General features: G+C 40.3%; 1 protein-coding gene across 1 annotated transcript in view; it reads left to right on the top strand.

Moving 5' to 3' along the window:
- Positions 1–1,299: 1,299 nt before the first annotated feature.
- SGIP1 (SH3GL interacting endocytic adaptor 1) overlaps positions 1,300–16,647 on the top strand; it is a 207,282-nt gene continuing 191,934 nt past the window's right edge. Inside the window, exon 1 of the mRNA XM_081225341.1 lies at positions 1,300–1,469. Coding sequence (XP_081081467.1) covers positions 1,460–1,469 — 10 coding nt within the window. The 5' untranslated portion in view covers positions 1,300–1,459. The remainder of the gene's footprint in view (positions 1,470–16,647) is intronic.

Genomic DNA, 16,647 nt, shown 5'->3' with positions numbered 1-16,647 from the left:
TCAACCCAAGCAGCTGGGGTGTTCTAACCCTTTCCACTTAAATAGCAGCACGGCGCCCCGACCCCATCCCTGGAAGCTGCGTAACCCTGGGCTCCACCCACCCCTCGGGCCGGAACCCGGCACGTTTGTCTCCCGCCGGATTCCCACTGGAATGAACGAATGGGTTTAACGGCGACTACGGATGCTAGAGGCGCTTGGCGAGAAAGGTGTCATTAAGAAAGTTGATTTCTACAGGGACTGCCGTGGGCGGCGCGGTGGCTCACGTGTGCGCTGGGCCCGGGAACGCGCCGGCGGCGGGATTCGAACGCCGAGCGGAGCTGCGCCCCGCGGTCTGGTCGGCGGCCGGCGGCCCAGGTCCGAGTGGGAGGAAGCGGCGCGCACAGCTGGCTTCCGTCGGGCTGAGGCCTCCCTCCCCGCCTGCTCCCCTCTCTCCCGCCTCCCGCCCCAGAAATTATCTCAAGCGTTGCCAGTGCGATTCCAGAGCCCCACTCGGGTGGGTTCTTTTGTTTCTTTGTTTTAATGACAGTTCCCAGCCCTTCGGCGTGTCATGCGCGATTAATTCTCTGGCTCTTTTGAAGGCAACTGGGGTGATATTTCTTCTGCATCATCCTTCTGGGGATAATTGTTTATGATGTGACGTCAGCCGGATTGATTTTTCTCTCCTGAATGAGAGAGGGGGGGGGGCAGAGAGAGAGAGCGCGAGAGAGGGTCACAGATGTGTGCGGAGGCCACAGATAACTGACATTTGGAATTCCTTCAGGGCAAAGGGAGATAGCAATGGGAGCTTGAAAGTGTGCAGCCAAGACTTCAGGCTGCACGGAATATTTAAGAAGTTTTTCTTAAAAAAAAGAAAAAAGACAGAAAGGAAAGAAAAAAGAAAAGAAAATCTCCTCCGAAGCGAGCCACTTAGGTGCTCGTTTCATGCCAGAGTCCCCGGTTAAGGTGGCAGCGTCTGATAATTAATCTCGGGTACCCAGACGCTGCAATAGGCTTAAGAAGACGAAGAGGAGGGGCGGGGGAAGTGCGTCACCAGGTGGGGAAGGGGCTGTGCATTTGGTGACAAGCGGAGGGGATGGGGGTGGAGGGGAATGGGGACGGGAAATAGGTTCTGTGTGCTCTCCGGGGGTATTGTGTCAGGAGATGCAGGCTGGCTACCATGTGACGCGGTCCAGAGCTGAAGGGATTGGCCGAGGCAGCGCAGGCGGTGCAGCTTGGCCGGCTTGCTGTTCCTCTCCCTTTCTCTCGCAGCATCTTCCTGGGAGCCTGTAGGTGAAGCAGCACCAGCAGCATCCATGGCCTATCTTTGGGGTTAACACTTGTCTCCTTTGGCTTCAGCATCGGACAGAGCAGATCCCTCGGCAGCAGCAGCAGCGTTGTGAGGACTTAGCTGGGACCTGGAATCGTATCCTCCTGTATTTTTTCAGACTCTTTGGAAATTAAGGAATGCAATTCTGCCACCATGATGGAAGGTAGGATGCTTTCTGCTGTGGTTGACTGGCTTCAGGCAAGGTTTGGGCAGAACAGTGTTGAATTATGTGTACAGTCTGTGTTTGTGGCTGGTCTAGAACCTGGTTGCCAGGATTTGCAAGCAGAAATTCTGCAGTTTGCTTGCAGCGGACCAGGGCTCAGACTAATGGAATCAAACCACAAGGCTTCTTGTTTAGCTCAGAACCTACAGAGCTTGCCTAAAGTGCTTGCAAGGAGCTGAGATAGAGCTAGCAAAGAGCTTGCAAAGCAAAGAAGTTGGGAGAGAAGATAAGGTTTTCTGCTCTGGGTTCCTGGGACTACACTGATTAAACATTTACAACGGAAACTTGTCTTCTGAAATTAACATTAGACAGGAGAGGTCATTGACAGAGTTATGCATGCTGTCATTTTCAGTGAACTGTTTAAAATTTTTAAAAATTCTTGTAAGATATTTTTCTCTCTGCAATTTACATCATACTGTTGGGGTGAGAGGTGCAGCAAATTTAGTCCATAAGCTATAGTTTTATGGGGCTGTCATTGCAACAGAATGAGCAATATGAGGAAAATATGTGGGACTCTTGGCTTCTGATTAGGGGTCTTATCAGGTTAAAAAAAAAAGAATTTTGTGCTTCCTAAATGTGTTCTCCATGCAATGGTTCTTAGCCAAGCATCAAATGATTACTTAACTGATTACCTTTTTGCATTCAATTTTAAGTGTAAGGAGGAACTTTCCCTGGGGAGATATTGTTTAAACTATATTTTATTCTACTAAATTACCCTTCTAAGCTTGAGATGGTGACAACCAAGAGTGCCTCAGAAAAGCAGCAAGCTGATTAGGAAAGAAGCAGGCAGCCCTACCCTGGCTTTGATTTTCTGTTTTCACACTACAGGATGGTGCAAAACTCCTGGCCTTTCCTAAGATGACAGGCAGAAATTTGTCCCCAGCCTGGATTTCACAATGCGGAATCGAGTGCATAATGGGTCTCAAATCAGCCATGAAAATGGCAGAGAGGCCACCTCTTAAGCCAAGGTCTGTCTTACAGATTTTAAACATTCCTTAGAAATTTACCAAAATGGAATAAGAGGAGAATGGTTGCAAAAACCAGAAGCATTGCCTGTACTTATTTGGCAGAAATGAATTCTTTTTGCTTTCTCTGTCATCATGTCAAACATTGTTAATGTGATTTGGGGAGTGAAGAATTCTACAGTCATGGCCCACAGATTTTAGAAAATAGCCTGAAAAGAGAGATTGGGTATCATTTTGCTGTGGAGACTGGTCTTGTTTGCAAAGGACTCTCAAGCTAGTTTTTTAAATATAGGCCTAAATAAAGTGAGATTACTAATGCTCTAAGATTAAATCATTTTCATTAACTCAAAATGAAATCCAAAATGGATTTAACCTTTGAGTCACAAGGCAAAACAAACAAGAAAGAGCATTACTGATGAACTTTTCAATTAGAAGCTCAGGGTGGATTACCCCCTTCAGAAAAAATTTGTGTCTATAGAGGTACTAGGTTTCTCCAGCTAAATTTCACGTAGCATTTCTTGAGAATAAATCTGCACACGTTCTGATTAGATTTTAATCTTACACGGGGAAGTGGAAGAGCTTTCCTTTTACTTCTTACCTTATAAACTATGGACTTAAAGTATCTTTGAAGGAAGTAATATTTTTTGATGCTCATTAATGATTCTCTTGGTAATATTGTCTATTGTGCCACCCCAGAATGTCAGTTCAGAGCCCTGTGATAAGCTTATCTGAGCTGCCTACACTGAAATGAGAACTGTAACAAAGACAAGTGTTGGAGCTGAATTAACACTATTGCTCTGCGTTGACCAAATGTATCTAATGAAGGATGCTATCTTAGCACTGTTATGAATTAAAGGTGACACTAGAGGTGCAGTGGCCATCCATCAGATCCCTGCAAAAGAAATTGGACAGGTGTTTCCAGTGGCTTAAACATTTAAATGAAACTAATAATTTTTATCTACCTATAGTTCCTACTTAAATACTATTCAAGACTTATTATCTTCACAGTTCAGGGACCTTAGAAAAGCTGGTGGGAACCTTAATCGGGAATCAATTTGCCTATCAATGGCCTTCCAACTTAGTTGCCAGCCTTTTTGGCAATATATGCATATTTCTGATACTGCATCTCAGAATTTCACCTCTGAATTGCTCTTACTCTGAAAGTGTGTTATAGCAGTTGTCATTCCCACTTAACTTCCCTAGAGGAAGCTAGGCTTCCATCTATCATGATAGCTTTGGAAAGATAAGAAAGCCCCTAAAAAGCACCTTGAAATCCTGTCATGGCAGCCGTCTGCCAAAACATCAGTGGGCTCTGAGAATGTGTCACCAAACATCCAGATAGGTAACATGCTGTTTTCTCAATTAGTTCATATGCCACACACAGACACACACACACAAACACAGAGTTGCACACGTATATGTCATCCACACATATACAGTATTTTAGAAAGGGAGAGAACCCACATTTTCATTTGTGTGTGTATATATTTCTATATTTACTGAAGTGTTTTAGTCTAGTGCTCAGGAAAAGCATGGCCATGGCAACTTTTCAAAGCTACTTCTCTACTTTGTGTAAAACAAGAGTAAACAAATATTCATCAGAATGGCTTATGGTTTAATTTTGTGTTCTCATTTTGATGGAACAGGATATAAGCTCCATTCATTCCATGCCTATTGGAAATTCTGGCCATAGAAGAGAACCGTTACTACCTCCCCAGTGATTCAAGTATCACAGAAGGCAGTGAAGTACTTCTGTAGGGACCTCAAGCACGTTATCGGTAGTTTGTGGCTCCATGACTCCTTTCAAATATTTTTCTTTTAAAAAGTATATTTTAAGGGACTTGATTTGTTGATTCCTGCATTCTTTATTTTTTGGCAGTGGTTAGTATTGGGTCTTTCCTAAAGAATGCCCTGTGATGTGGAACCTTATGTAGTATGACTGTGAAGGGAAAGAGGATGAGCAAAGGGAATTATTTGCTAAAGGGCATATATGTTGGCCAAGCTTACAGTGCAGTCTGTGTGATTAGGGCAACTATTAAGGGATTCTGTTGTTTTTCATATATTATTAAAGTTTGAAAATGACCTTTTAGCTACTTTTTTTAAGATAAGTGAAACTAAGCAGGGTTTCCAGGGACATTTATTAATTTGTAAGGCAGTCTGGGAAATTTTCCCTTGTGTGGAGGAACTGGACCGGAAGTGCTCATGTTTTCAGTTCCCTATTCAGGCTCTTAGGTGTTTTACTGGAAAGAAAAGTTTAGGGGCGGCCAATAGTTTCATCCTATAAATAATTTTTGAAGTTACCAATATATTTTAAGGGTTTACTGGGTTTAATTGCAATGTGCAGAGTAATTTAATTAATTTTATTATTTTTACTATTCACAATAACCTGCAAGTAAATGTATTCTGCACTGAGTGCTTCTGCAGTACTTTTTCTAAATTGTAAAAATAAAAACTAATACATTGAGGCAGAAAAATGAGAGGATGGATTTTCGACCCAAGTTCATTTAACAAGAAAGCTCCTATTTTTGATCCCTTATAACGTTTTAAATATGAACTTTTTCTTTTTACTTTGTTTCAAGGTGGGTATATTAACCTGATTGAAAGCTAAGCCTTAAGTTTCTTTGGTTGCATCTGTCTCTCTTTTAAATGTGAGTACTCACAGAATCACACCTCTCAATTCCTTGTTAATACCTTTTACTTCCAAAATCAATATTTAGAAAAATTTAAACAATTCTAGATTAACTGATCTTCTGTTGTGGCAGTGAACCTTGTAACAGTAAAGGCTTTTCTTTCCCCTATCTAGAAATGAAGTTTATTTATTTGGAAATTTCTTTGCTGTAATCAAAACAGAACGAAGCATTTTGAAGCTGCAACTGTTCATTTTCTAGTTAGCTAAGAAGTTTTAAAGGGAATGCTTCTCACTCTCCTACCAATTCCCTTCCCAGAAATGGTGATGATATTTTGGAAAATCTTAAGCATGCCTATGAGATTATAATATATATTCCATCCCTTATGTAATTTCTCTCCTTCCTAAGGGGCTCAGGGTTGGAAAAAGCCTCCTGTTATGTATAAATTCCCATCCAATTCCCAAGGCCAACTTTAAATCTCTAAAAAGAACATGTAGTCTTTTTAAAAAAATTAACTTAGATAAACCATGCTAGAAGACTGTGGATAATTCTTTCTGTTGGATTTGGCACATACACTATCCATGTTTCAAATAAACAAGTTGCAGGAAGTCAGCAACTCAATTTTTATGTTCCTGGGTTTGTTTGGGAACTGGTCATTTGAAACAAGTTTTCCTGTAGAAATGATGATATAAATGATGGTTGCATTCTTTCAGTAGTCCATCAAAGGCTCTTAACCCGTTATCTACCTGAAACTAAATATTTGCCATGAAATGTATAGAACATGACAGTTACTATAGTAGTTAGCCAAAAGAGAACAATGGCATTAAATGTATTTTCAACTTCTAACATTGCTACATGAGGGGAAGAAGGTTTACTTAGAGGACAATGAGGAGATGGGGAGAAATTTTGAAGGGTTTTTTTTTTTTAAGGTATTTTTAGAAGTTTTAGAGACTCGACACTGGATTTTTCAATTATGTTCAATTTTACGTCCATACTTGTGGTTTACCTATTTGTAATTCAATTTTATCAAATCGAATGCTGTTTAATTGTGATCACTTTATAGAAACTCACAAATGGAATTAAGAAAGAGAAAGATAATTGGAAAGGAGTTGAAAAAGTTAAGGGATTATAATGGATGTGAGCTCACATGTCTACAAAAGTCTCTGAGGAGAAATTAACTGGAGAAGAGATCATAGGTAGAAGGGAATTAGGGAGCATGCTAAGTGCAGAATTCCTTTGAGGAGAAAGTAGGGTGTGAGGCAGAGGTATTGGATCTAATGGGTTTGTGCACTGACTACCTAATATTTCTATGGGCTTAGGATGGCTTGCTCACTAGCAGAAGAGCTTTGGGGAAGGAGGCGTAGACTTGGGGAGGAATGAATCTCCCTTCTTGGAACATGTATGCCATTTAATTGTACCTACAGGGTGTTAGAAGGATATTCAGTATCTCTATTTAATATTTTCTATCATGTCGCTTCCTTATTTAAAAAAACTTCAATACCTTCTCATTTCTCTTAAAATCTAGAGCATACAGGAGCCGGCACGCTCTGGCCTTCTGTGCTTCTTCAAGCTCATCTCACGTGGCACTTAAACACCGACAGCCTTACTGCCTGTCTCAGAGTGTCTAGAACAAATACTTTCCTGTCTCAGTGCTTTTGCCCTGCCTAGAACACTCTTTTGCCAGCTCATGGAGTAACTGATTCTCTTGTGATCCCAGCAATACTGCCACCTCCTCAGGAGGCCTTCCCTACCATCCTTGTCATCCCAAGCTCCCAGACACACACCCTGGGCCCTGAGTCCAACTCAGTGTCCTCTCTCTCCTAAGAGCTGTATTTATTATTCATGGTTGTTTAACGGTGTATCGGCTAAATCTCTCACTCAGAGGTAAGCTCCATGAGGGCAGGAATCTGGTCTGTCATCTCCCCTCTGTATCCTTAGCTCTTAATGCAGAGTGGATGCTTAGATGTTTGTTTATTGACTAAGTGAATAAAACCTGATGTAAATGACTCTGATGACTTCATAGTTTACATTATAAGGTATTATTTGGGGCATTATGGTGGATATAAGAAAAATAAATTGCTCAAATTAATATTCTTGCTGGAGAAACAAGATCTATAAACATGAGATAACTAGGGAAAAGATATGTGTTATGGAGTACTAATTGTCAGATACAGATAATACCTTTTGAGAAGCAAAAGAAAAGAAATAGTCCATTTGAAAATATGTACTCGAGCTTAAATTATTTTGGTGATTAGCTCCAAGAAAATGATTTCATATTGGAAAAAGACAAGTTACAGCAGAGCTATTCAAAGACATTCCCAGAGGCATTGTTGTCAATATCCTGTACATTTTTTTTTTCTCTTCCTTCTGCTTTCCTTGTATTTCTGTCTTCCTTTCTCCATTTTTCTCATTCTTCCATTCTTCCTTTTCATTCCGGGGCTCTCTTTCCTTTTCTCTGGTTTAAGACCAGATCTGAAAATAATAGATTATAGAGCTAGAAAGTTTGACTTGGAATTTGGGAAAGTGTTTTTAAATAAATTAATGTATGTAAACTAGTGTAATATTGTACGATGTATTTGTGCATGCAGTGGCAATGTGTTGGTATGTGAGGTTTTTCAGATGCCAAATTATTCTTGATTGGAGAATCTATGAACCTTAGAAACTCAATATGTTCTCTGAATTTGTGCAGACTGGATTTTTTTGGTTGAAAGAGCATGGACTCAGAAGTCAGACTTAGGTTTGAGACTAAGAGTTGTAACTTCTTGGCTATGTGTCTTGAGAGGATTACTTTACTTTCCCGGGGTTCTGTTTCCTTGCAAACAAAATACGAACATTGATCTGTCATCCCTCTAGAACTTCCAGCTCTAAGAGTCTCTGGCATTTGCTGAATGATGTGGATTCCGCATATTCACTCCCTCCAAGGTTTAAATTCTAATGATTGACTCTTCTTCATCCTACCTCAGAATATACCTTTGCTGACACAAAAAATGATTCAAATATATTACTATCTGCTTTTATTGGTTTATTCTTCCTCTGCTGTCCTTTTGCACTTATGCTACAAGTTTGTCTTGCATCTTTGCTGTGCTAGAAGACAAAAATGCATCTATGCAACCCTCTTCTATAGCTCTTAGCATAGAACTATTTATGTGTCCATTAAAAATTGTATATTGAATGAATACTAGGTGTTAGGCATGGTTCTAGGTGCTAGAGGCTCAATAGTGAATAAAACAGATTCCTGCCTGCACGGAGCTTCCTGTTTGGTGCAAGAGAGACATGATAAAATAAAATAAAATGCAGAGTACATTGGATGGGGGTAAGGGCTTTGGAGAAGAGCCGAGTGGAGAAAGGGGATAGAGGAAGTAGTGGAAGGATCGGGGCAGATGTGGTTGCAGTTAGTAAATAGGGTGGTGATGGAAAGCCTCGCTGAGAAGACATTTGAGCAAAGACTTGAGGGAGGGAAGGGAGTGAGCAGCCAAGTAATTACCTGGAGGAACAGTCTAAAGAAGCAGAGGAAAGAGCCAGTGAAAGGCTCAGAATGTGGGCGGAACAGCAAGGAGGCCCGTGGGTCTGGAGCAAAGGTCAGGGGAATGTTCAAGAGAGGTACTCAGAGAGGTAAGAACAAACAGACACCTATGAGTCCCTTTCTCTCTCTCTTTTTAAAAAAATTTATTTATTTTACTTATTTACTTTTGGCTGCTTTGGTTCTTTGTTGCTGTGCATGGCTTTCTCTAGTTGCGGCGAGCAGAGGCTACTCTTCGTTGCGGTGCGCAGGCTTCTCATTGCGGTGGCTTCTCTTGTTGCGGAACACGGGCTCTAGGCGTGCGGGCTTCAGTAGTTGTGGCTCGTGGGCTCTAGAGCACAGGCTCAGTAGTTGTGGTGCACGGGCTTAGGTGCTCCGTGGCATGTGGGATCTTCCTGGACCAGGGATTGAACCCATGTCCCCTGCATTGGCAGGTGGATTCTTAACCACTGCGCCACCAGGGAAGCCCCCTTTCTTTTTCTTTTTTTTTTTTGGTTGAAATATAGTTGACTTACAATATTATATTAGTTTCTGGTGTACAACATGGTGATTCAATATTTTTATAGATTACTCACCATACAAAGTTATTATAATATTATTGACTATATTCCCTGTGCTGTACATTACATTCCTATTATTTATATTGTATAATTGGTAGTTTGTACCTTCACCTATATCACCAATACCCCCACAACCCTTCCCTCTGGCAACCACTATCTGTGAGTCTGTTTCTGTTTTCTTATATTTGGTTATTAGTTTTGTTTTTTAGATTCCACATATAAGTGAAAACAAACAGTATTTGTCTTTCTCTGACTTATTCCACTTAGCACAGTACCCTCCAAGTCCATCCTTGTTGTTGCAGATGGCAAGATTTCATCCTCTTTTATGGCTGAGTAATATTCCATTGCATGAGTGCATGTGTGTGTGTGTACATATATATATATATATATATATATATATATATATGTACACACACACACATATATATACATACATATATAAAGATATTATCATGTCTTCTTTATCCATTCATCTGTTGAGGGACACTTAGGTTGCTTCCATATCTTTGACTGTTGTAAATAATGCTGTGATGAACATTGGGATGCATGTATCTTTTGGAATTAGTGTTTTTGTTTTCTTCAGACACATACCCAGGAGTGGAATCGCTGGATACTTTCCAATGCTAGGAAAGCCAGTTTCCTTTTGCAGAAGTCAGTCTGCATGGGCCTGTGTTAGCCATGTGTCAAGCATCAGGTGGGCATTCAGAAGCCTGGTATTCTGATCCTAGTTCTGTGACTGTCTTTTGATGGTTCCTCTCAGACCCAGTCTTCCCCCGTATTTCAGTAAGTGGATGCATATCATGCTCTTGCCTTGGCTTATGGTTTCAAGCCCAAAGTTAAAGCTGAGAATTCAGCTACAATTCTAGTCTTGAACATTTCCACACAAAAGATAGAGTTTCATGATAAGGTGATATCAGAATCAGAATTCCACATCAATTCACAAATATTTTGACTATGTATCAGAGGTGTTTATTTTTATTTGGTTCATATAAATTTCTATTATGTACCAGGGCTAGTACTTTAGGATTTTTTAAAAGGCCCAGAGTGACCCATGTCTCATATCTTTACAAACAGTATAAGGAAGACGTTACCTAACATGTTATCTAACATGTCCTATCTAACTTAGGACATTGTCATAAAATTATGTGGCACTTGAACATACTTCAAAGTTTCCAAAATGTTTCATTCATTTAACAGGTATATCTGGAACTTTTTCCTTAGTCTCATGTGCAATTCTAGGCTCAGTGAATATGATAGCACAAAGGGGCAGCTGTAGTTACCATCCTCAGAAACTCAGAGTCTAGTATATATTATCACGTACTCTGTACATATTTTATTCTACACTATCTCTGTGTGGTAGAAATAGGCATTACTATCTTCATTTCAAACAGGAGGCAACTAGGACTCAGTGATGTCAAGTGACTTGTTTAAGGTGACCACCTTACCAAAAGGCAGAACCAGCATTTATTAGCCAAACTTGAATCCTAGTCAAGTGCTCTTTGTTTGTTTAATGCTGTGATTGGAACATCCTGCTGAAATCTGAAATTGTTTGGCCTGGGTCTCTGGCTGACAGGCCAACAGCAGACTGTCTAAATTTGACACGGTATTTCAAGAGCCTTCTTCAAAACTAAGCAAGTTAATTTTATTATCAGGTCATGAGCCTTTAGACAAGCCACCATCCTGAAGAAAGCTACCTAATGCAGGAGTGTTTTAGCCCAATGGGCTCCTTTCAGTGACACTGACTGGTTCCTCGAATTTTATGATGGGAAGGGACATGTGATATCACTAAGCCAGTGGACTCTAAACTTTCACAGCTTACATTCTACAAAACACTTGATCAGAAAGCCTGGCTCCCACTATGAACAAAAGCCCTTTCTCTCTGAGAAGGACAGTTCGGTGTTCACTGACATTCCGTGAAAGCCTTGACCATTATCATGAAAGCGTGATGGTGTGTGCTACCCTGGAAGATTAACCAATCTAGTCCAACCTCATTTTGCATTGAGGAAACCAAAACCAAATGAAACAACCTTCCCAAGGATTTTTATTCTTTCTGTAAGAGGACAAGTCAAAGTTTATTTTAGTAATGATTCCAAAAATGTGAATAGACAAAGACTTGGAACCTGTGGTGTCTTTCACTGTTTAAAGGTGCTGGGGCTGATTGGGTGACTGCCCAAAGACACACAAATGAATGTGTCCCCAGGGCCATCGCTCTACTGAGTGAGCATACAATGGGGCCATTTATAGCTGCCTCCTGGGCTGCCATTCCTCCTGCATCTGCTGTTGGGAGTCAGGGCCATGTGGAGGGAAGGACCAGGACCTGAAGAGGCTGTACCTCCTGAGTAGCTATGTGAACTTGAGTGAGTTCTGGACCTGCTTTGGCCTCACCCTCCCCATTTGTAAGGTAGCAATAATGCTGGTTCCCTCCCTCAGAGTCATTGTGAAAATCAAATGAGGTCATCAATATGAAAACATCTGAAAGGGTGTGATGCAAGTGCCAGTTACTTTCTCAGATGGCTCTCTCTCAGCTTGGTTGTTACATGTGGGTCTGTTAGCATTTGGTGGCTAGGCACTACTGCTTGCTATTTTGCTTTTCAAGTAGATTATTGCTGCATCTCTTTTGCAGAGAAGGCTTATAGATTTCCCTCTTCTCTTCATACTGTGAGTTACTAGCATATTCTATCATCCTCTATTCTCAGTGTCCGTGTGCTACGCTGCCCCTTTCTTGAACATGGCAGACATCACTAATCAATCATAGTCATCTTTCTGTCCAGCCTCAGCACCTATCTCAACATCACATTCCAGGCCACCTCTGCCAGTTGATTGAAGTTGGCACATGAGATGATATCACTTTGCTCTCCCTTTCACGGGCAGTTTCCGTAACTTGAAATACAATGCATAAAACTAGAATACGGGTGGTCTAGCTGTGCACCCAGTCTTTACAAATGCCCTTAGTGAGTCACTGAAAAATAACATGTGAAAAATTGCCCACATCCCTGGTTATGGTAGCAATAATAGGAAGTGGTCTGTAAGCCCTGTAACAGGTAGGACCCTACTCCTGTGCTGTTGACCTTAACCATCAAGTTTCTCTTAGCCTCCTTGTGCCCCGAATTCAAAGAACTGTGTCTACCAAGTAACCAAACCAGAGTCCTTGTTGGGATTTGTTCCTGACTCCTCCTTCCTGCCTGCCTTGTGTCAGAGGGTCCTCAAGAGCTGTTGATTATCCTTCCTGAAGAGCTCCTGACTCTGTTCTCTCTCTTTCATCCCCTGCTATCACACCTGATAAGGCATTGCTGCCTCCATCTTCCAATCCATCCTCCTCACAGCCATCAAAGACATCCCTTTCCTCACTTGCCTTTGATTGTTCCTCATGCTTCTAAGATGAGGTCCAAATGCATTCGTGTGCTGTGCAACACTTTCACACATGGGCCACGTTATGCCCTCATGTCTCACTGCCCCTGCCAAAGAGAAGTGCCTTGCCTTCTCTTTCCCTTATATATGCTGTCCCTCCCCTTCTCTGTGTGGTAACGGTCTGTTCTGATCATTCAAGGTCAAACAAAAGCAACCCCTTCAAGGAAGCCTTCCTACAGTCTCCCAGGTTGATGGTGAGGTGCTCCCTTCCCTGTGCTTAATTCTCAATTCCCACTCTCCAAGGCCAAGTAGCAGAAGGTTTAAGAGCCTTGGCTTTGGAGTCAGACTGACCTAGGTTAAACCTCATGTGTGTGACCTTGAGAAGCTAGTGAACCTGTTTTCTCATCTGGAAAATGAGAGTGATAATAACAGTATCTTTCTCATGGGTAATTTAATCACATAAAGGTCTTGAGGATTAAATCAGAAAGTGCACTTTTGCACTCAGAGTTCTCTGGAGATACAGAACCAATAGGCTAAAAGAGAGAGAGAGGGAGAGAGAGATTTTTAAGGAAATGGGTCACTTGATTGTGGGGGCTGGCAAGTCCAAAGTCCACAGAACAGACTGGCAGGCTAGAAACTTAGGTGGGGTTGATGTTGCAGTCTTGAGGCAAAATGTTAAGCTCTCAATAAATATTAGCTGCTATTTTTTGTTCTTACACCTACTTTGTTTGTGTCTCCCCCAAGGACCCAAGGACTCGGCTAGAGCCAGGACCATGTCTTACTCATTTTTGTATTATCACCGTGTGGCCTGTAAAAGTGCTAAGTAAATATCCAGTAAATGAATGAATCCTGTCGAGGGATAACAGACTCTTTGGAGGATACTCAAGCCACCCAGCCTATGGCTATCATGAGAATTAAATGAGTTAATATACATAAAACATTTAGAAGAGTATTTGGTCCATAGGAAAGACTTACTCAGTTTACCCTGTTGGGCACATAGAAGGCTCCAGCATGGTTTCTGGATGCCAGGCAGTACCCCGGGGGACTGTGCTCTCTCTGCTCTCCCCAAAGCACCCATCTGCTGTGTAGGCTCCCTCAGGCCAAGAGCCACATTCTGGTTCCAGGAGCATGCAGTTAATCTAGTATCTCAAATTCCTCTTGACTCTTTTAATTGTGTTCCTCTCATTTTAAGGGAGAATAGGTTTCACTGTAGAAAACTTAAAAGATACAAAGAAGATGTGAAGAAGAAATTGAAATCACCAGTAATCTCATTGTTATATCAATAAAATAACCAAACACGGTTACAACTTGTTGAGTGTAGAATACAGGTTTTGGGAATGGACAATCTGAAACTCTTTAAACCTCAGCAATCTCATCAGTAAAGTGAGTTGACATAACAGCTACCACAAGATGGTGGGGAAATAAAATAATATAATGTATAGACTGCACTTGGAACTTACCTGGCGTATTAAGTAAGCACGGAATACATGCTAGCTCTTAGTAGCTTTATGTTCAAAATATATATTTATGTCAAAGAACCCAATTCTATCATTATAAATATGTACATATTTATACATATTTCTGTGTATATTCATACACATGACTTTTCCAGTTTACATTAGATTGTAACCACTATCCTAAGCAGCATGTATATTTGTTAAGCACAGGGGAACTGGAGATAAACTTCCCAGACTCAAATCCTGATCTCTCTACCTTTGCCAACTATGCTAGCTTAGGCAAGTAATTTAACCCCTCTGTGCCTCAGTTCCTTCTTCTATATGAAATAATCCCCAATGAAAAGTTTACTATAAGGATTAAATGAGTTTAATATAGTTATTATTATTTTATTCTAATATATGTCATATATAATATACTTAAAGAACATTTGGTAAAGAGTAAATGCTCAATCAAGAAATGTTAGCTGTCAGTGGGATGCAGCAAAAGCAGTTCTAAGAGGGAAGTTTATAGCAATACAATCCTACCTTAAGAAACAAGAAAGATCTCAAATAAACAACCTAACCTTACACCTAAAGCAATTAGAGAAAGAAGAACAAAAAACCCCCAAAGTTAGAAGAAGGAAAGAAATCATATAGATCAGATCAGAAATGAATGAAAATGAAATGAAGGAAATGATAGCAAAGATCAATAAAACTAAAAGCTGGTTCTTTGAGAAGAAAAACAAAATTGATAAACCATTAGCCAGACTCATCAAGAAAAATCAATAGAATGAGAAATGAAAAAGGGAAGTAACAACTGACACTGCAGAAATACAAAGGATCATGAGAGATTACTACAAGATTATTACTATATGCCAATAAAATGGACAACCTAGAAGAAATAGACAAATTCTTAGAAATGCACAACCTTCTGAGACTGAACCAGGAAGAAATAGAAAATATGAACAGACAAATCACAAGCACTGAAATTGAAACTGTAATTAAAAATCTTCCAACAAGTAAAAGTCCAGGACCAGATGGTTTCACAGGCGAATTCTATCAAACATCTAGAGAAGAGCTAACACCTATCCTTCTCAAACTCTTCCAAAATATAGCAGAGGGAGGAACACTCCCAAACGCATTCTACGAGGCCACCATCACCCTGATGCCAAAACCAGACAAAGATTTCACAAAAAAAGGAAACTACAGACCAATATCACTGATGAACATAGATGCAAAGATCCTCCACAAAATATGAGCAAACAGAATCCGACAGCACATTAAAAGGGTCATACACCATGATCAAGTGGGCTTTATCCCAGGAATGCAAGAATCTTCAATATATGCAAATCAATCAATGTGATACACCATATTAACAAAATGAAGGAGAAAAACCATATGATCATCTCAATAGATGCAGAGAAAGCTTTCGACAAAATTCAACACCCAATTATGATAAAAACCCTCCAGAAAGTAAGCATAGAGGGAACTTACCTCAACACAATAAAGGCCATAAATGACAAACCCACAGCCAACATCATTCTCAATGGTGAAAAACTGAAACCATTTCCACTAAGATCAGGAATAAGACAAGGTTGCCCACTCTCACCACTGTTATCCAACATATTTTTGGAAGTTTTAGCCACAGCAATCAGAGAAGAAAAAGAAATAAAAGGAATCCAAATCAGAAAAGAAGAAGTAAAGCTGTCAGTGTTTGCAGATGACATGATACTATACATAGAGAATCATAAAGATGCTACCAGAAAACTACTAGAGCTAATCAATGAATTTGTTAAAGTAGCAGGATACAAAATTAATGCACAGAAATCTCATGCATTCCTATACACTAATGATGAAAATATCTGAAAGTGAAATTAAGAAAACACTCCCATTTACCATTGCAACAAAGAGAATAAAATACCTAGGAATAAACCTACCTAAGGAGACAAAAGACCTATTTGCAGAAAATTATAGACACTGATGAAAGAAATTAAAGGTGATGCAAATAGATGGAGAGATATACCATGTTCTTGGATTGGAAGAATCAACATTGTGAAAATGACTATACTACCGAAAGCAATCTACAGATTCAATGCAATCTCTATCAAACTACCACTGGCATTGTTCACAGAACTAGAACAAAATATTTCACAATTTGTATGGAAACACAAAAGACCCTGAATAGCCAAAGCAATCTTGAGGAAAGATTCCTCTTGCTGGAGGAATCAGGCTCCCGGACTTCAGACTATACTGGAAAGCTCCAGCAATCGACAGTATGGTACTGACTCAAAAACAGAAATATAGATTAATAGAACTAATGGATTAATGGAGAGAAAGCCCAGAGATAAACCCACTCACATATGGTCACCTTATCTTTGATAAAGGAGGCAAGAATATACAGTGGAGAAAAGACAGCCTCTTCAATAAGTGGTGCTGGGAAAACGGGACAGCTACATGTAAAAGAATGAAATTAGAACACTCTCTAACACCACACACAAAAATAAACTCAAAATGGATTAAAGACCTAAATGAAAGGCCAGACACTATCAAACTCTTAGAAGAAAACATAGTCAGAACACTCTATGACATAAATCACAGCAAGATCTTTTTGACCCGCCTCCTAGAGAAATGGAAATAAAAAACAAAAATAAACAAATGGACC

Source organism: Mesoplodon bidens, assembly GCF_964165515.1.
Source record: "Mesoplodon bidens genome assembly, chromosome: 2".
NCBI lineage: Eukaryota > Metazoa > Chordata > Mammalia > Artiodactyla > Ziphiidae > Mesoplodon > Mesoplodon bidens.
This window is presented reverse-complemented; position numbering and strand designations above follow the sequence as displayed.